At 36.7% G+C, this 21,682-nt stretch overlaps 1 protein-coding gene across 10 annotated transcripts in view; it reads right to left on the bottom strand.

Annotated features, from left to right (window-relative positions):
* LOC115215510 (WD repeat-containing protein 47) overlaps positions 1-21,489 on the bottom strand; it is a 100,179-nt gene extending 78,690 nt beyond the window's left edge. For 5 of the 10 annotated variants that reach the window (XM_029784673.2, XM_029784678.2, XM_036505926.1 and 2 more), the window contains exon 1: positions 19,140-21,488. In XM_029784673.2, the coding sequence (XP_029640533.1) occupies positions 19,140-20,688 (1,549 nt within the window). In that variant the 5' untranslated portion in view covers positions 20,689-21,488. Of the gene's footprint in view, positions 1-19,139 lie in introns of all 10 variants that reach the window. The other 5 variants (XM_029784679.2, XM_029784680.2, XM_029784682.2 and 2 more) reach the window with 3 other exon arrangements.
* Between the last annotated feature and the right edge of the window lie 193 nt (positions 21,490-21,682).

Raw genomic sequence — 21,682 nt, forward strand, 5'->3', positions numbered from 1 at the left:
ACTGTCTTAAAGTCAGTAGCACATGGTTTGCAAGAGATGTGGTAGTTATTTCTAGCAGATCTAGCAACCAAAGAAGGGCTTTTCCATTCGCTTGTTTTATGTGAGATCCTTTCGTTAAAATTTTCCAAACACCGACTTAATGGAGAAAGTTATTTTACTAAATCCTTCCAAATTCTTGATTATATTTGAATTTAATGGAAACATAAGCTGTGAATTCCAGAAAACATGCCATTGTTCCTCTTATTGTTATTGCTGACTGTAAGAGCATTCAACTAAGAGTCTCAATTTGAACATGTAATCTGTTCAAATACAAATTGATAATTCCAAGATTCAATGATATCATTCCTGAAAACTTAGTCATACATTCTTTTCTGCTATTGTTATTTCATTGACACTAGCAAGATTTTTGACAGCTTGAATCAACCAGCTCCAACTATCTGTCTAAATGTCTTTCTATATCTTCCTGCATATACATGTGATATCTATCAAACCATCTCCTATCGACCTGTCAAGTTCCATGTCATTGCCCATGTATTCCATTCAATGCCATAAAAAGGGGATAACATATAAGTGTAAAGAAAGGGAGAAAGGAGTTGCAGTGATAGTTTGGTGGCAGTTATGGCTAGGGTTGGCTGTACTCCTCTATAGTCTATGAAATTCCTTCTTTTCAAAAACTTTTTTTGCAGCAAATTAACAGCTAAACAACAGCACAAATAGCAATGTTCATATCAGCAACAACAGATACATTGCTCGCATTACACACACACACACACACATTATTTACATAGAAAAAAAAAGCAAAGATACACAAGTAAATTTGGAAATAACCCTAAAATTCTGCTTCCTTTCTCAAACCACACCTCAACTTCATTCTTACAATGAAGAATCTGTCTAGAAACAAATACGACAATCTACAGTTCACCCTATTTTCTCTTCCGCAATATCATTTTCTGTTTTTACCAATATATTCAGGGTAGATTGTTGACCTTATTACAGAAATATAAATCACAGTCACTGTACTTACTTTGTTAATCTATTCACCTGGATATCTTGCTCCATAAAAATCCCAGAAATTCAATTGGTTTAAAAGAGTAGTGGGGGAAATTAGAAAAACATATGTCAGTAGCTAGCTGTTCCAAAAGATTAGAGGGTGATAAGGAATATCACCAGAACCACTTCTCAAATTAACAGGGATTTATTTTTATTCTTCCTTATTTTCATTTCTCACTCCCTTCCTTCAGTTGTTGCTTTCTTTATTCCTTCTTTCTCTCACCCAGCATACTCCCAATGTCAAAATACTTTCCATACACTTTTCATAGAAAGAGTACCTGACCTTTTAAAAATATTTTTATTAATTAAAAGTGAAAATTTGAAGGTGTTTTATCTTTTATACAAACCCTTAGAGGAAGTTACATGTATAAAAATCACTGCCAACACCATGCCCACTACTATTTTAATGTCCCTTTTTTCAGATAACATAACTGTTGGATGTGTAATGTCGATGAATGTAATACTATAGCATAAATGAGCTGAGAGAGAAGCTGGATATAAGAGGAATTAAGTGTAGTGTGCAAGAAAGAAAACTGCACTGATATGCATGCGATGCATATGGATATCAGGTATATAATCAAATACTGAGATTATGAAATGTAGAGAATCTGTGGAAAAGTGAGTCAAGGGACAAGTGGTGTAAACCAAATTTGAACCTGATGAAAAATGACAACGGACCACAATGAAGGTAACACATGGTACTAGAGATCTTCTTACTGGTGCCATTTAAAGTATCTGTGGTGGTGGAGATTATAATGTATAATATCTCATTAAACCTGCCTATTCACTGTCCAACCTATTGCCCTCTAAACTGTGCCATTTATATAACTAAAGTGGACAGTTGATCAATTTGTTTCCAATACGTCCAGCAACATATTACCATTCAACTAGTCTCCCACCATCATCCTTCTATAACTGCCTCTCTTACATCACAATACCTGTATAACTAAGGATGGCATTAAAAGCATCTATATTCAGAACCCCTATTGTTAGCCTTTGCCACTAACCATCATTCCCTCTTCCCTCATTTCTAGTTGATATCAACTATTCACACTTACCATCACCAATTTGTTATCCATCATCCCTTTAAAGAAGAAATGTCATTATTGCTATCCCCTCATGCTGCTCCTGTTTTCTATTTTAAACTTCTACCAACATCTATCATCAATCACTCTCTCTTCCAATTCTTCCTCTCCTACCAGGTGTGGCTGTGTGGTAAGAAGTGTGCTTCCCAACCACATGATTGTAGGTTCAGTCCCACTGAATGGCACCTTGGGCAAGTGTCTTCTACTATAGCTTCAGGCCGACCAAAGCCTTGTTGAGTGGATTTAGTAGATGGAAACTAGCCAGTTGTGTGTGGGTGGGTGAGATAGAGAGTATGTTTTGTGTGTATATATATATATCTCATCATCATTTAACGTCTGCTTTCCATGTTAGCATGAGTTGGATGGTTTGAGATGGAGTTGGCCACCTGGGAGAAGTCCAAACTCCAATTATCTCTTGTGACATGGTTTCTACATCTGGATGCCCTTTCTAATATGAACCACTTAACAGAGTGTGCTGGGTGCTTTTCATGTGCCACCAGCATGGGTGCTTTTAATGTGACACTGAGACCAGAAAGGGCAAGTCTGTATGTGTGAAATACTGCAATTTTACTTAAGTTGATGCATCTTATCAAGTACAGCAAATTGGGATATACATATATGTATATCGGACGCTAAACGATGATGATGATGATGATAAATACATACACCTGCATGTATGTGCGAGTCTGTGTCAGTTTGTCTACTGCTGCTACCACCACCACCACCACCACTTGACAACCAATGCTGGTGTGTTTAATGTCCCCATAACTTAGCAGTTTGGCAAAAGACACTGACAGAAAAAGTACCAGGCTTAAAAAGCAAAAACAAAGAACAAACAAAAAATGCACTGGGTGTGATGCATTTGACTTAAAGTTCTTGAATGTGTTGCCCCAGCATGGCCACACTAATGGCTGAAACAAGTAAAAGAGAAAAGATCCTATTGTTCAGTTTTGTCTGTCACTCTTACTATATGTCTTTTATCCACACTCTCAGTCTTCTTCTAACCATTTCTATTCTGCAGCAATTTAATTATCACTTATCTTCCTCATTAGGCCCTTTACCTCAAAACTCGTGATCACCTTCTCTACTGCTGCATCAATTATTTGAGAATAATTGCCCCTGCAGTATGATTTACTAAACAAATAACCTGTATGGTATCAATCCAGTTGATATCTTCAGTATCCCAGTAATTAACCCAGAAAGAGACTGAGCATCATTGCTCTTACTTTTTTTTTTTTTTTTTTACTTTATTTTCAGTCTCATTTTCACATTATATTCACTTTTTCTGTTCACCACTGTGCAGTATCTCTCCATTTCATTCACAATTTTCAGCAACTTTGAATGCATCTATGTTATTTTAGAAACCCTTCTTCCAAAAACACTGAATGAGCTAAATGTGTGTGTGTGTGTGTGTGTGTGTGTGTGACTATGGTTTCATAAGCTAAAGCATTGAAGTTCCTAATAGGCATTCACAGGGGATGTATATACATCCCTGTGAGTGCCTATTGGAAACAGCATATACATAAACACTTAAATAATTTAAAGTGTCAGTCATGACTAGCACCAGTCTAACTATAATTGGAATTATTTTCATATTGTGTGGTGAATACTTGCATTACGTACATTAAAAGAATTTTTAATTTTTTGATTGGTCTGAAGGAAAGGGACTGGGTGCCCATGGTCTTTGCAATCTGTCTGAAATTGTGAGAAGACACAGTTAAATAACTCTTTAGGATTTAAACTGGCTATATCAGGCCCAAATATTCTACCTTGTTTTATGTTCAAACTGACCAGATCAGGCCTCTCACACCTACCCTACAATGTCATTCTAAAAAAAAATCACATCACTGAAATATCAAAGCTATAAGATTAAGTGTGATAATTCTTTTTTTAAATGTTAATAAATAAGCATTACATTTGATATAGAAATTTGAATGCTAAAGAGTTAATGTGCATATATGGAACAATTGCAAGTCAAGTGCTTAAGAAAAAAACAAACAAACAGGAGAGTGGGAAAGACTGAATAGTGGTTAGCATGATGCTTGAAGAAAGTGGAGACAATATTAGAGGCTAGACAAGTGATTTAGTTGTGTTAGACAAGAGGTATAGCATGAGGTCAGCCAACCCTAGAGCAGAACCCATTTTTTCCCTGAGATATTAAAGACAAACCAAATCAACCTACCTAATTAAAGATTCAACATGGAAAATGAAGAGTAAATAAGAAAAACAGAAAACTATTTTAGTAGAGATAACATATAAAGATATGATGAACCATTTAGCCTACTTCCTTCCTTATCACTACAAATCTCAAAGAATATCCTAAAAACAACAATGTTACATAATCTGACATTCATCACTGCTCTGAAAACCTATAATACATACTTCTCAGACTTTGTTTTGAAAACTTCAAGGTTGAAAGTTATGTTCTCATCATTCATCTCGTCATAAAATGCAAGTCACATGCACACAGTAACACTGCATTTTTTTTATTTGAATGCGCAAAGCCAACATATTCCAACTGCAGGGCATGATGGCAATAGATGAAATGCATAAATAATCAAACTGCTGGATCTAATCACGTCAGAACATTCTCGTAACACCATGGAGCAATATCGTTGTTTCTAAGGACTTTCAAACTACATACACAGACATATTAAATTCAACTTCATATCCGACCACCCACACACACAACACGCCTCAAATCAGCATGGAGCATACTCAAGAAAATAATGAGAAACAAGTCACAATTGAGATTCAGAAACTGACAAATGATCATTAGCTTTATGTTAATGAACTTAATTTCACATTAAGGGACCGAGAAGGTTCAGCTATTTTTTAACCTTCTATTTCTCTTTCTGATTATTTGTGTGTGAGTGTATGTGTAACCCCTTCTTTGGTCTCCAAACTTACAACAGAAAGGGGGAAGAGGGAAGAGGAGAGAAGGGGGGGGAGAAGGAAGCAAGAACAGTAAGACAGAGGGAGGAACAGGCATACAAGACTATCATAATACACACAATCCTCATGTTATGTGGTGGTGGTGGTGGTGGAGGTGAGGAAAGTGAGATTGCCTACATTGCTCTGAGATAGTAAAAGTTAGATACATATTAACATAGGATTTCTTATCGCAACTTATCTGAGAAAAAAAAAACCCCAAAAGTCTAATTCTTCTATCTTTGTTATATAAAAAAAAATTTCAAAAAAAAGGATGGAATACACATCTTTAAGTGCAACCCTCCCTTAAATATGTTCCCTCCTTCAGTAGATCTTATAAGATGAGTAATACTAGCATTATAATAATCCAGCAGCAAGGCCCCTACCAGACATGTTTGATAACAAAAGGACCAGGAAAGGAATGAGGTAGCAGACAAATTATAAATAGAGACAACCAGACCCACTCCGTTAGGAAACAAACAACAAATAAAAGAATTATTAGAAAACAGATCTGGTAATTCTTATCAGTGTTTGTTGGCATCATCATGACAAATCACAATGCCAGAGAAATGAAAGTTACCACAGAATTCTATTTTTAATGACAAAAGCAGTAAAATGTTGAGAAAGTAGTGAAGCAAACTAATCTGTGATGCCCTTACTCTCGTGTTCTTTTTCACCATATAATAACAAGTAGAGGCTCACAGACATACAAACAAATATATATATATATATATATACACACACACACACATATATGATGGGCATCTTTCAGTTTTCATTTACTTACTAAATCCACTAACAAAGATTTGTTTGGTCAGCTTGAGGCCATAGCAGAAGACACACACCCAAAGTATTATGCAGAGATACAATGGAACTGAATTTGAAACCATGTTATAGCTGGGAAGCAAATTTCTTACCACACAGCCCAGCTTGCACCCTGTGTCTGTCAAGCAATCTACCTATCTATGGAGAGTGAGAGATTTCTAAGATTAGTACCAAACTTTTACAAGTTTAGAATCAATAAGAACTCTTTAAAGCAATATACCCAAAGATGGCTGTAGTGAGTGTGTGAAACAAAAAAGAGATTTGTTTATATACATGTATGCCATCATCATCATTTAATGGCCTCCTCCCAGGCTGGACGGTTTGATAGGAGCTGGCAAGTCAGAAGATTGCACTAAGCTCTACAATCTGTTTTCGCATGGTTTCTATGTCTGGATATCCTTCCTAATGCCATCCACTTCACAAAGTGTACTGGGTGTTTTTTATGTAGCACCAGTAGCAGTGAGGTCACCAAGTAACTCGCAAGACAAGAACTCCTCAACTGGGGAGGAGTAGTATTGAGGGAGTTGGCTTAGTGCCAGTTGATGAGAAATTAGGATATGCATAGAGGGTCAGAAATTGGTGTTTTGCAGTAGAAATATAGAAATACATGGCTACCTCAGTTGGGGAGAAAGAGAGATGGTGAAGATACACCTAAATTACAAGGCATTATAAGGGGAACAGGGATTGGATTGGGTGGGTGAAATTGCAAAAGGGGTGGAAGATGGTAGAGAGGAGAGGTACATAGAGAGAGGGCCACTAGGAGGGTATGTTGTGGGGAAGAGATTTTATAGGGACATATTGTGTGCAGGTAGCTTCTCAAAGGCAAGTGGAAGATAGGGGGAGGAGTGAACACAGGTATGGCGAATTCAGGTCTGTGTAGGGGGAGGAGAGAATATTGAGAATGTGAAACTTGGGGAAGAGTTATCTCAAGGACAGAATGTGTGGGGGCATGGACATAAATGATATGCCTTTATGGACTCGATTTTACTTAGCTGGACAGATCTTCTCAAGCACAGCAAATCGCTAATTGTCTTTGTCATCTCCTCTGTGAAGCTCAACAACTAAAGATTGATCATCTCTCAACACTTTGTCCCACATCTTCCTAGGTCTTCCACTTTTACAGGTACCCCTCCACATTTAGAGATCAATACTTCTCTATACAGCTGCCTTCATCTATACACATCATATGACCCAATTTTTCTCTCAAAACACTTTTGTCATACATGAACACTGACATTGCTCATCCAGCAGAAGATGGTGAATTCATTTCTTTCACGCCTTCACAACCCATGTTTTACTGCTTTGGTTGTTCATACACAGACATCATAAATCTGCCTTTCACTCCGAGGGAAAGGTCATTTGTTACCAACAAAGATAATAGCTCACTGAACAATGCCTAGCTGGTTCTTATTCTAGCAACCATGCTTTCAGAGCATTCTCTTCCACTGCTAATTTGGTTGACTAGGTAACAAAAACTATACACTAACTCTAAGGATGACCCTGGGCATTTTGAGAATATATATTTCTTAGGTGTTCTTAGTGTTTATTATTCCCGCACTTCTGCCACACATCTCTCACGAGTCCATAGTTTGCACTAAGAACACTGCATGGAATTTGTACTTACAACTTTACATACAGAGCAGAGCCATTTTACTGAAGTAGTTACCAATTTGTCTGTTTTTCTGCTTACTAGTACTTCGGTCTTTGCAAAATTAATTCTGAGGCCCTTTGATTCCAGTCCTCTTCCACACCTGTAATTTCTTTATGCATTATTATGTATACATGTGACTCCCCCAACCTCCACCACCAAATCTATCAACCTCACTAAGTCCAACAATAGAGATTGTAATTAGTAATAATTATGAGAACAAAACAGAACCTCATCAATAAGATAAAACTTAACATGGAATCAGAGTTAATATTAATTTAGTTTAATGCTTTCTCAAGTGTCATTTCAGCAATCTGTGAAACATTATATAATTTATCAAAGACATATTTAGTGTCACATTTATGAGGTGTGTGTGGTATGTTATGAAGTGTAATGTATGTGTAAGGTAGGTGGAAGTGTATTTAATAGGGAGGTGATAAATGAGTATGTGTTGGTATAAAGTGGAATAGTGTGTGTGTATGTGTGAGTGGGTGGGTGTATACATGTGCAAAGTTTGCAAATATGCTTGTGTGCCAGTGTGTGTGTTTAGCTTCAATCTATAAATGTATATGCGTCTATGTGGGTGTGTTTTCCTGATATGCATCACCCTTCAGGCTCATCATCTAAAAGACCAGGGAAATGAAAGACCTTACCAAGAAGGGAGGGTTGGTGACAAGAATGGCACCCAAATCTTATCGAATCATGCCAGCATGATAAAGTATTGGAGAATGTAGTGGATTAAAATATCTACAACCTATGTTTATGCATGTTTGAGTGAAAAAGGAATTAAGTGTGTGAGCAAGGATGTGTGTGTGTGTGTGTGTGATAGTTGAGAATAAATGTGTGATGGTAGTTCTATTGTGTATGGGAGGGTAACTGGTAAAGTACATGTCAGCTGGGTAGAAAAGGGATGGGTGAAAAGAGCAAGTACTAAGAATGTGTTACCAGTTATCATCATTCAGCATCGTTTTCCATGCTACCATGGTTAAGATGGTTTGACTAGAGCTGGTAAGCTGCACTGGGCTCCATTCTGTTTTGCCTTGGTATCTATTGCTGGATGCCCTAATGCCAACTACTCCACAGAGTGTACTGGATGTGCTTTACACGTCACCGGCATGGATGCGCTTTACGCGTCACTAGCACAGATGCGCTTTATGCGTCACCGGCACAGGCACGTTTTATGGGTCACTGGCATGGATGCATTTTACATGTCACTAGCATTGGAGCCTTTTACCACTGAGTTTATTAATTCAGTTGATGTTTAATTTGAACTGTTTTATACAATTTAATATTATAACAGATGAGTTGGACACATATTCTGGAGAGATTAATTCTAATTTAATTAATGCCTAAATACATACACTATTCAGCCAAAGATGATGCTTTTGGCTAATATTGAAATGAAGAGGTTTCAAAACCTTCACACATCCTGATAGTGGTTCTAAAGTTTTATAAAGTGAAAAAATGTTTGATTTAACACAACAATATAAAAATCCTAAATAGATAAAGATAGAAATATCGTTGGTTTTTATCAAAAAGGACATTTGGAAATGTCTATAAAGCTTATGTTATAACAGATGTTGCTTTGGAAAGTTTTCAGCAGTTCCAACAGTGAAAGTATTCAAGAAATTAAAATAAAAAGGAAAAGATTTGAGCCGCTAATAGCTTAAAACATGTATTAAGTCTTGTACTACAGAAACAAGTCAAACAAGTCCAGATAAATACATTTCAGATGTAATGGGATTGATATTCATAAAAAGTTTCAGATTAGTGAGATTGTCATGTAACTTGCAAGATTATAAACTCCAAGGGAGCAACTTTATGCAAGCTGGAGGTAAAAGTATGGAGAGAAGGGGCCAAAGCAGAACAGGCTCATTGCTTAGCTAGGGCTTATTTTTAGGCAGAAAGTTAGAGAGAGAGAGTGTGAGAGAGAGAGTGTGTGAGAGAGAGAGAGAGCAAGAGCGAGACGGAGAGAGAGAGAGAGAGCGAGCGAGATGGAGAGAGATAGAGAGACAGAGAGAGCAAGAGAGAAGTGGAGAGATGGAGAGGTGGACAGGCAGAGGGAGAGAGAGAGAGAGAGAGAGAGATAGTGAGACAGAGACTGACAGACAGATAGTTGAATAAAGTTAAAACATGGTCTGGTTTCTACGTTTTTATTATGGTATTTTAACAGAGAAAATTGTTTTAATGCTCACAAAGTTAAATTAGTACTTTCATACACAGTGTACTCCTCAAATTTCAAATGTGTTTCACTGACAGCTAAACACATTTAAAAACTGATGAGTACACTGTGTGAAAGCGCTAATTTAACTTTATGAGCATTACAAAATAATTTTTTTAATGTTAAAATATTATAATAAAAAACGTGAAAACCAGACCACATTTTAACTTTATTCAACTGATATATTATTCTATAAACATTCACACAAATTTGAAAATATGTATATATATAATATACATGCACATTTCTAAAGGTTTTAGAGTTGTGTGAAATCCATATATGTACATAAATAACCCAAATGTATTGCAGCTCTGGCAAACACCACACCTTAACACCAAAAGCTTTCACTATCAGACATATGAAGATTTGGTAAATGAATGAATTCAGTTGTCACTCAAGCAGCTGAATTTTAGCTCCTAAAACTCACATGGATTATCATGAATGAATACCTGTGTAGGTATGACTGAGTGGTGTAGAGACTCACTTAGTAACCACATGGTTCCAGGTTTAGTCCAACTGTGCAGTACCATGAATTGATTCATTTACTAAATCTTCACATGTCTGATAGTAAAACCACACTAACATGAAACATCCTACAAACACTAGTTTAGGAGGGACCTAGGGAAGGAATCTAGTAAAAGATAAATTAACTGTAAAAATGACCAACTATTACAATTTTAATCATTTTAAACCAAAGATAAAAAAAAAAAAATCTAACATTTGTCTTCAGCAATCTAATCTAATGTAATCTATTCTCTCTCTTAACTGACATGACCGGGCAAAACGCTGGAAGGAAAAAGAAAAAGTGCTAAACTGTTGAATCACTTCTCAGTGCCTGCTTTAACATACAGAAACAAAACAGGAAGATCAGCCAGTCAGTTAGTCAGCCAGTCTTTTGATGACTAGATTAGCAAAATATGTTTCAGGAAGTCAACCTGCACAGAACATGGTTCTTGCCTGATCAAAACTTGGCACTAATTGGTGTTATTCAATATCTTGTTCAACACACTGACATACCTAAGCGTACTATTAATAATAATAATTTCTAACATAGGAATGAAGATCTGAATTTTGGTGGCAGAGGCTAGTCAATTATATCAACCCCAATGCTTAAATTATACTTCATTTCATTGACCCTCATGAGGTTGAAAGGCAAGGTGGACCACAGAAGGATTTATACATATATATATATATATATATATATATGTAATCACACATTTTGCCCGACACTAAATGATTCTGCCAGTTCAGCACCCTAATAATAATAATGATAATAGTTTCAAATTTTGCCACAAAGGCAACCATTTTGGGAGAGGGGGTGAATTGATTACCCCAATGTTTCACTGATAATTTATTGACCCCGAAAGGATGTAAGGCAAAGTCAACCTCAGTGTAATTTGAACTCAGAAAATAGTGACGGGTGAAGTACCGTGAAGCATTTCATCCAGCATATTAACGATTCTGCCAGCTAACAGCCTTAAATAATGGTTTCGAATTTTGGTAAAAGGCCAGCAAGTTTGGAAGAAGAGGGAATGGGTCAATTACATCAACCCCAGGGCTCACATGGTACTTATTTTATTGACCCCCTAAAGCATGAAAGGTAAAGCTGACTTTGGCAGAATTTGAATGCAGAATGTAAAATGCCACTAAGCATTTTGCCTGGTGTGTTAATGATTCTTCCAGCTTGCCACCTTACTACTACTAAAAATACTAATAATCTTCACTATAAGCACAAGGCCTAAAATTTGTGGGAAGGGGACTAGTTGATTACATTGACCCCAGTGTTTCACTGGTTTGACCCCCGAAAGGATGAAAGGCAAAGTTGACCTCGGCGGAATTTAACTCAGTTAGTGGTGTTTCATCAATTCCTATGTTCTAAGCATTTCACCTGGCGTGCTAATGATTCTGCCAGCTCACTTCCTTAATAATAATCATTTCTACTATAGGCACAAATCCTGAATTTTGGGGGACGGGACTAGTCCATTACATCGAGCCCCAGTATTCAACTGGTGCTTATTTTATCAACCTCAACAGAATCTGAAAACAGTTGAAATGCAACTAAGTATTTTCCTTGGTGTGTTAATGATCTTGCCAGCTTGCTGCCTTAATAATAATAATAATTCCAGATGAACTGAACTATTGGTATATGATAAACACAACCTTCAAAGTTCTTTTTTTTAATTTATCCTTTTATTAAATTATATTTCCTTTCACCAGCCTAACTGACTAATTTTCATACAAAATAGATGCAACACCCTGCCACACCAGCCACAATTTGCATAGGGAAGTAATTGTTGTCATAACATTCCAACAGGATGTAAATTTGAACTTTGCATACTGTATGATGCCCTTCCTACTTCTAACCATTCAACCATGAAATAGGAGTATTAACCAAGGCAAACTAGGTTATACACCTTGCCTGGAACCCTATAATAATTGGCACAATGCCATCAATTTCTGAGTAAATCAAACCGGTTTATGGATGAACACAGATGCATTACTGCATACAAAAAAGTGTTTTATTTTCAAGATTCCATATAATAAAGGCTGTATGAAATGGAAAAGGCATAGTTAGGCAAACCTTATAGTACTCGAACTTGGGAGAGGCAAGGACACTAATTAAGCATTAAAAAGACATAGGTGTAGCAGTGTGATAAGGAGGTTGCTTCCTAGCCACCACATGGTTTTGGTTCAGTTGCAAACAGATCCCACATTTTCTGCCCATGAAGTCTGTAGGGTAACAGCAAAATTACTCTTTTCCCCAATGAGACTAAACTTGTACATTTATTATAGTAGGTCTGGTGTTTCGACCATTATATGCACTCACATACAGAACTCAACAGCAGCAAAGAGTGTAAATAAGAGGTAGATTCTTGATTGTAAACTTCTGGTGCTTACTCACTCAAAGCAATCTAATACAATAGAGAACAAGTAGCTTTTAGATCAATACACAAATACACACACAATAGCTTTTAAACTCTTATTCACAAGATTGTAATCACGATCAAATAATGGTTCTTTAGTCCAGTAGTAAACTTTTTTTTTTTTACCGCAGATATTAACATACCATTACGGTTACATAAACAGTGGTGTGCATTTAGAGCTGAGTTAATGCATAAGCAACTGGCTTGCCTACAACTCTCTTCTGTTGAACTTTGGTCACAAGTTTATTGCATTAACAACAGCAACACACACACAACAAAAGTGAGTGAAAGAAAACAAAAAAATAACCAAAATGAAAACAAATTATATAATACTATGAAGAAAGCAATCTCTCGTGTTTAGCAGTGTAACCAACCAACAAAAAATGTCATTTTATGAATGGTATCGGGCTGGCCAACTAGCAACAATCTTACAAGTGAGCCAATGCAATCCTACTAGAAATAGTAGCCAAATCTCACGTCACACTATACATTCTTAAAAAAAGTAAATAAATAAATAAAAAGGAATAGTGTTGTCCTTGGCATAGGGACAGTCACTGGGTGGAATGTTTTTGATTAAAAATCTGCTTGATAGGAGCTAAACATCATGCTAAACAGCAAACAGAAGGAAAAATGTAATTAAGTCTGGTCAGTATCTACAGAATCTGACCAAAAATTAAAAAAAAAAAAAGAGCTAAATGATTGCAAAGGAATGTAAGTGTGAAATGACATAACGAAAAGCGAACAATAAAAGCTCAAGGAAAGATAATCAAGAGAATCTTATAACCAATAACAATGACACCAAAAATCAATAATCTGAGACTGTTTAGGAGAGACAAAAGAAATCCAGGTTGTAAAGTGAAGTGTTACAGCAACCACTAGTTAGTTTCCTCAGATGGTTAATGAATCTCAAACAAAATTCACCATGTTTCCAAATACAAATGTTCTTGAAAGACTCCGTCGCCATTAAGTTGTTATAAGCCAGTTATAAAAATATAAAAGTATTCATTACCAGAGAGCTAGTCATCAATTTAAGAACATCAAAGTTTTACTTAAAATAGATTATGTACTTAGCAAAAGTTAACTTCTGTTTACTATTTTTGACCACAAAGCTATACATGAGAAGTGTGTGTACATCCTTGCTTATAAATAAATATATAATTAATGAATTGCAAATATGTGTTAGGTATTTTCTTAGCGAAATGCAAAATTGAATCTCTCACAAAAATAGAGTGCAGATGGTATCATGATATTTGTACATCGTAGGAAATACTGGGGCAATGAAATTTGTTGATAATATGTATATGAATAATCTTTTAAAGCCATATAATGTGCATTAACTTAAAAAGTCATCAATGTGTATAAGCTTATAAAGCTATGAATGAGATTAAGAAAACAGTAAATCACTGGATGCATAAAGATAATGTATGTACTCAGCTATTTTGGAGAACAAATGTAAGCTAAATCTCAACCTAGTTATTCTTCTTATTTCTATTTCATCATCATCATCATCATCATCGTTTAGCGTCCGTTTTCCATGCTAGCATGGGTTGGACGGGTCAACTGGGGTCTGTGAAGCTGGAAGGCTTCGTCAGGCCCAGTCAGATCTGGCAGTGTTGGCTTCCTAACGCCAACCACTCCGCTTATGATAAAAGTGCAGCTCCGTGTATATGTGAGTATTTCACATTTTTACTTCATTTTACGTAAGCCCAAAATTATTTTAAAAACAAATTTTCAATATACTTTCTTATACAGTGCTGGTGCCATGAAAATAAACAGCCAGTCCATTCTGTAAAGTGGATGGCATCAGGAAGGATATCCAATCATAGAAACCATACCAAAGCAAACGTTGGGGCTCAATGCTGTCCTCTGGCTTGTCAGATCCTGCTGAACTGTTCAACCCATATCAGCATGGCAGACAGACGTTAAATGACAAGGAATAAATTCACAGAATTTGCTGTATGTAGTTTACCTCAAGTCTACAACAAGCCAGATTGTAGTGTACACAATCAATCAGCTATTAACAGCAGCCCAAACTCACTTAAACACTTTTAGAGTCCCATGTGGAAAACGTTTGATTGAAGCTACCTAATAACCCAGTCTGCACCACTAGAATACTGCACCAAAGCTGATCTTTACTTGTCAGAACCATATGCTAATAATTCTAAAACTGTGGATGAGAAACAAGGATTCAGCTTCACACTACCCACAAAGATCCAAGAATAAACCATGGCTCAGCTTTAAACAGTATATATTTACTAAAATAGAATACACAGAGATCTGAAACCTAGTGGCCCACTTTTGATACCTTTTTACATTTTAATATAAAATCTTACATCCTCTCTTGCCATTTTCATCATTGGCAATGCATATATAAGCAAAATTAAACAAATCTTAACACAAAAGACCATCAACTGATAATGACCTACTTATATATTCAACTTGAAATTTTTTTTTTATTTAGAAAACATTAAATGCCCACAGAGGGCACTTGCTTTGGATCCTGTTCTGCAGCCACAAGAACTGAGCTGTGTAGTTCAGCATCCCTTGCCAAGAATCCTAACAAAGCACTTGCAGAAGATATTAAAATATAATTCCCATACATTTCAAATAACTTGTCCAGTTTCCTACTTTACCTCTCCATATATTTGTGAGTAGCTCATTAATAAATTATGCATATGTCACAGATGAACATGTACATCAGATGCACTTTTTGAATTAAGTTTCTCCTGCCTCTATTTTCCACTCAAAATTACAATCACAAACATAACTAGAAACCATCAAGTCCAATTCCTGTACTTGATGCAAAGAGTATGAGGTATAGTGTATTAGGAAACTACGTAGAGGTTAACTGACTTTCTGGTATGCTGCAAGTGAAACAGAAGGTTGGTGGTTATAAATGCAACCTACTTCATTCCAACTGATGGTGACACTGTGTAATGAAACATTGTATTTATAAACATTACCGTTTCCATTTCACACACCAATTATTGTGCCAGAAAGTAGTTTCATGAAATGGGAAGTTTTACATATGCTACAAATCCTATGAATTTATTCTGTATAAGAATGTTCAGGATGTGTCAAAATTCATGCACAAAAGAAGTTCAAATGTTCCAAAATTGTCAACAGGCTTTATTTTTCTAAAATTGAATAAAATAATGATGACTCCACAAGCACTTGAACATGATGAATAAAAACAAACAAAAAAGGAATAACGACAGTATAAAATGCCAACTGTTTTGGTGCGTCATTTTTGGCCCACACTGTATTTTAGCCACCCCCATGGCCCTAAAGTCTCTTGGGGCTTACATAAAAGGTGAAAAATAAAAGTAAAATACTCACATACCCACCCCCACACATTTATTGAAATAAACAGAAATACGAAAATTGAAATCTGGGTTGGAAGAATTTAGCTTTTATTCTCTCATGAATGTACTTAGCATAGTACATTAACTTTATGCTGGCAGTAATTCAGTGATTTATTAGATAGATATATAGATATAGACAGACAAGACAGATGGACAGAGAGATATCGGTCAAACTAGGTAACTCAAATCTGATGTGTATTACTGCTACTAGCTGTGGTGCACAAGACTATTATCGTAGAGACACAGTAAAGAGAAGGGAGGGGATTGCCCAGAAAGAAGCAAAAAGAAAACGGAAATCGAAGGCGTGGGAAAAAGTGGTGAGGTCTAGTCTTATAATGTTGGATCTCAGAGAGATGACGCAGGAATCCGGCATGTGACAAGATGCTGTGCTAGGACGGACCCACCCACACACTCCATGCTAGTTTGAAAAAGTACATGTCGAAATAATGATGATGGTTTAGTTGTGTATATATAATATTTGCAACAGCAGCTGCCAACAACAAGATTTCTAACAAATAGATTGCCACAAAAAGAAAGAGAACGTAGCCGATTAAATCAACGTCTATATTATAAGCTTGCAACTGGTTTATCAACCCCCAGATTGTGGAACGACAGTCGCTTTCGATGGGATTTGAACTCTGATAATAAAATAAAAATGCAATCTAATACAGATATAGTATGTTATACGGTGCTTCGCCCATACTGACATCCACAGCCCTAAAAATAGTGCAGTCCGATAGATAGAAGTTTCATAGAAAATTACCAGAATTTGAAACAAAAGAGAGAGAGAGAGAGGTGTGTGATGTGCACAGAAACATGAAATAAACAATTCACAAGAGGGATTATTTCGAGGAAAAGATTCAATTAGAAATAAAAGACGGGAAACTAGCAATACAAAAAGATGAATGAACATTCTTCTATTTAACATAAATGTGAAGTCGTCATGTGTCATTCGCAGCAGAGAGAGACAGAGGAAGCAACTCCAAACCAATAATCGCGCTGCAATGTTTGTCTTCCAGCTAACATGTTGACACAGTCTAGCAGACAGAATAATAAATAATTTTCAAGTCGGGGCCGACGACCGATATAGTAGAGCTTGTCCTATTTATTTACGAGTTCGACTCTCGTCAAAGTCGAAAGTGTCGATGACTACAGTAGAGTATAGTAGTGAATATTTCGGAATCTAACCAGTAGTGGTTTGGGTTTTTTGCCCCTCGGGGACTTGCACTGCAATTTATTCAGTGAAACCTATTTTGCAGTCATCTGTCAATATAAGAAGAAATCACCGGCATCTTGTCATTATGCCAACTGTACATTCTGGTTGCAAGTGGAAATATCTTCACATACATTATTCACATATCTAGACTAGGAAATGTCACTATTCCTTTTCACAGGAAATCTACCAATTATTTGTTTTCGAACACCACTAACTTTTATGCCTTTATTATCGATTAATATATATACATATCATACAGACAATAGGTGAGAGCTAAATATGCTCATTATAGAAAACACGTAGTAGTGCTTAAATGGATTTAGAGCACCACTTAAACGCCGAATTCTTCATTTAGGACTAGGTCCACAGCGTCAAGAGTGGCGATAAGAGAATCCAAGGCGAACTGACCACTAGCATATATATATATATATATATACACACACACATACACGAATGTATGTATGTAAACTCTTAATCCTATTTTGGGTTTTGATCATTAGAGAATCAGAAATCTGTAAAAGCAATTTTGTTCTAGTCCAATTTTTTTTTTTTTTTCCAAAAACTTATTTTTTGCAAATGAGAAACTGATTTGCATATGCAATATTTCTTAGAATAAAAATGTACTTCGTGCGCATTCGTAGTGAATGTATTTTTACGTTTCAAAGAATTCGTGATAAATTATAATTTTCATGTTGAAAATGTAATTCATTACAAATCCAAACAATTTGAGCACTTCAAATGCAAACTAAATACACTTATTGGGATACACAATGGATTCATGTACAGGAAATAAATATTACCATTATCGAGTCAATGGGGGGGGGGACTATCTAGGTGGTAGTTCCACTTGCTAGAAATAGCAGCCAAATCTCCCTTCACATCCTAATGTCTTTAAAAAGAAAAGAAACACTGGATAACGTAACCATAAAAATACGGAAAGGCAAGGTGGTCATGACTGGAATAACTGATAATAGGTCAGTTCGATTGGGGTTGATCGAGAACAAATCAACAAACACTCAGGACATGGGACTACTTCACTAACGCCATAAGACCAACACAATAAACGCGGTGCAAAATTATGTGACTCGAGAGGATGAATTACTAGTATGTAATCATCGAAACAAGATAAACTGGAGCAGGACGGTGATATTTTTTTTTAAAAAACAAAAACACGTCATTTTATCAGTGAAAAATGCACTTGTTGCCAAGAACTATCATACACCTGAAAAGCGGGTAAGGGTGGGGGGGTAACAGAGGGAAAGAGTACTTGTTGCCAAGAGTTACCATTCAACTTATTATCACACGCAACTTACGTCAATTGGTCTGAATCAATTTAAAATAAGTACCCACCAATTACTAACATCAAAACTAACTACTACTTCCGTTAGAAATTAAATTAACGTCCCCCAGACAGATAGGTTACCAAAAATCCTTATTTCGTTTAATTATTATAATGTATAAAATCACGGATCAGGTTGGTAGTGATGATGCTGCTGTTGTTGTCGCAGTACTGTGGACGATGATGATGGCGGGACAGATGCATGTATAAAGCGCCATCACAAACAGTGTTGGTGGTATTGCTATTGGTGATATCGATGTTAGTGTTTAGCCCGATATTAGATCTGACAAAGTAGATTCATGATTAAAGGCGTTTGTGATATGATCGTCCAGTTTCATTTTCCAGTAGAGTACCCTATTTACACACTTTTTTTTTCCAATAGGGTGTCATTTGAAGGAGATTTAGTTGCTATTTGCAGCAGGTCGAGCAACAAATAGTGAAAAAAAAAAAAATAGAGAGGCTCCTCTCATTGATTATGATATTGATGTTGGAGACCCCCTTCCCAGAGAGATGAAACGTGAATAAAATGACTTACCTGGAGTCCCTTGTAAAGACCGAGTCGAAGTTTCGGGTGAACTGAATGATTGTTGCGAGTAACGTACTTCCTCCTTGATCCTGTTATCGCTCAACATGGTCTGCTTCTTTTCGAGCTCATTGAGTTCTTTCTGGTAGAGTTCCTTCTGTTGTTCTTGAATCTCTAGCTGTTCTTGCAGGCGCTGTTTTTGACGTTGATACTCCTTAAACAACTCCGTGTTGGTGGACCCAGCAGGCCCTGGCGTGGAAGAGGCGGTGGTGTTCAATTTGAGGTGTTTGGGGGAATCTGTTACTGAAGCAGTGAGATTATTGTTTACGGGTGAGAAAGAACGAGGTGGTGTACCAGAGGTACCTGGCTTGACGTTCTTCGGAGTGCGTAACGGCGACGATGTCACTGAAGATGACGAACGAAATGAGCGCGAATCGTCGGAAATTGAGCTTTGGGTGTTGATGACCTCGCTTTCTTCGAACAGCTTGTCCATCGACATTTGCATAGGATTCTTTTTCATATTGAATAGCCTGGCTGCAGGGGTCATGGAGCGCGACATAGGGCTAAGTCCATCACCCGAGTCTCGACGTCCTTGCCATAAGCCGCTAGACAGGCCGTCGAACTGTGGATTTAGTGAGCGGGTCATCATGTCAGCGCCTCCCCTCGGACGAGTGGTGGGTACATGCGAGTGCGGGAACATGCGAGGTTTGATAGGGGTGACAAGAATCTGTTCCGACCAAGACGCTTCCAGAGATGGTTTTGTCATTGGCCGAATGTCGACATTCATAGTCTTCTGTTCAAAAGGGCAAGAAAATGTGTCCGTCGGAATACTTTGCAACCAGGAGAGGAGGCTCAAATCAGCATCGCTGAGACCAGTATCGTTCAATAGAGATGCAAATTTCAATTCCATTTCATCTCCGTTGCTGGTTGCTTTTGATTGACAATAATCTACACAAGATTCATAGAGCAAACCTTTCAGGAGTAATTGTAACAAACGGTCGTTTTTGGCCACCAGATTGTTCTGGTCGTTTTTACGTTCGAATGGTAGCAAGTGTTCAACCAACGGATAAACTGTCTTGAAGCACTGGGCACGGGCATTACTCGGGTTCCAGTTTTGGTAATCGATATGACTAGCCAAACGAGGTAAGGTCAGTAAAAGACAGAGGTTGCTATATTCTTCTTTGGTCGGGCAGAGCGACTCAAGCGAGTTGAGACATTTGACCACTTCGTCGACTGTAAAGTCGTAATTGGCCATAATACTAGGCTCAGATTTGATACACAATAATTCCAGATATTTGTGTTTCATAATAATATACTCAAAACGTTTCGTGTCAAAATCATCAACACTGCCCAACGGCTGAACGAAGTCCATCACATCGTCCCACTGACCATCGAGTATCAATTGACGCAGGAAGAGCATGTCGTCTGAAAAAAGTCCATTAATGACTCCTGTCTCTCGTTCGAGAGACATCATTGAAATGTTCAGTTCGCGATTCTGAAGAAATTCCGTCACAAGACGGAGTACGTCTGTTTCATTAACTACAATATTCGCAGCCGGCATTTTCAGAAATAATTAAATAGATCTCCCACACAAAAAAGAAATATTATTTTTTCAATAACAAAAGTGTTCACTTCAGGAAATGAAAAGAAAAGGAATTCTTTGCAAAGAAAAAGACTTTTTCCTTCTCTTTTTTTTTTGCACTAAAATAGATTTCCCATATCTTTGTTGAATTTTAAAACAAAATGTTCCGATATTTAAATTATTGCGTCACGACTCCATGACGCAGTTTGTCATTGTCGGAATCCAACTGTCTGAAGACTATTTTCAGGCTTGTAATGAATTTAACAGAAAAAGAAGGAAAGGATAGAGATAAATTAGATAGATATAGGATGGAAATAGACAAGGTAAGAAATATGCATTACAAAAATTGACAGACAAAAATAGAAAGATTCATCAGGTGATATCAATCGGCAGATTAACCGTTCACAATATAAGTTCCGTTGAGTGAATTAGAAAAAAATCCGAGATTTTGGTAAAACAGTGTAAACTAAATAAATCCATGGATTATCAAAGTAGCAGCCACAAGACACATGTAGATGTCGGACTTCGAATAGCAGAGGAAAAGATCGGACCGAACCGAGTAAAATCCCAGATAAAATGATAATAAATGTATATTCACACAGCTGCAGAATTATTGGAAAAAATCGTGTAATACCTTACATTGGCGACGTTTACTTTTGGGCCAAAGATGTAAATTCTCCTCTTTTATATACATCTTCATTCTACTGAATCAGTTTTGTTTTCACAACTTGCAGCCATTCAGCCTGGCGTTTATTGCCGGAAGTTGCCGACAAATACCGTAAAGGAAAAAAAAAATGAAATGAAACATTAAATAGATATTTTATAAATAATATTATTTATCAATTTTATTTTTATATTTCAAGGATAATTTATGCAAAAAAATTCAGTATGTTAAATAACTACGAAATGTTTTATCTTTAAATAAACTCGAACCAAAGCATATAACATAGGAAACAAGCTCTCATATTTATGA

Source organism: Octopus sinensis, linkage group LG9 (assembly GCF_006345805.1).
Source record: "Octopus sinensis linkage group LG9, ASM634580v1, whole genome shotgun sequence".
Taxonomy (NCBI): domain Eukaryota; kingdom Metazoa; phylum Mollusca; class Cephalopoda; order Octopoda; family Octopodidae; genus Octopus; species Octopus sinensis.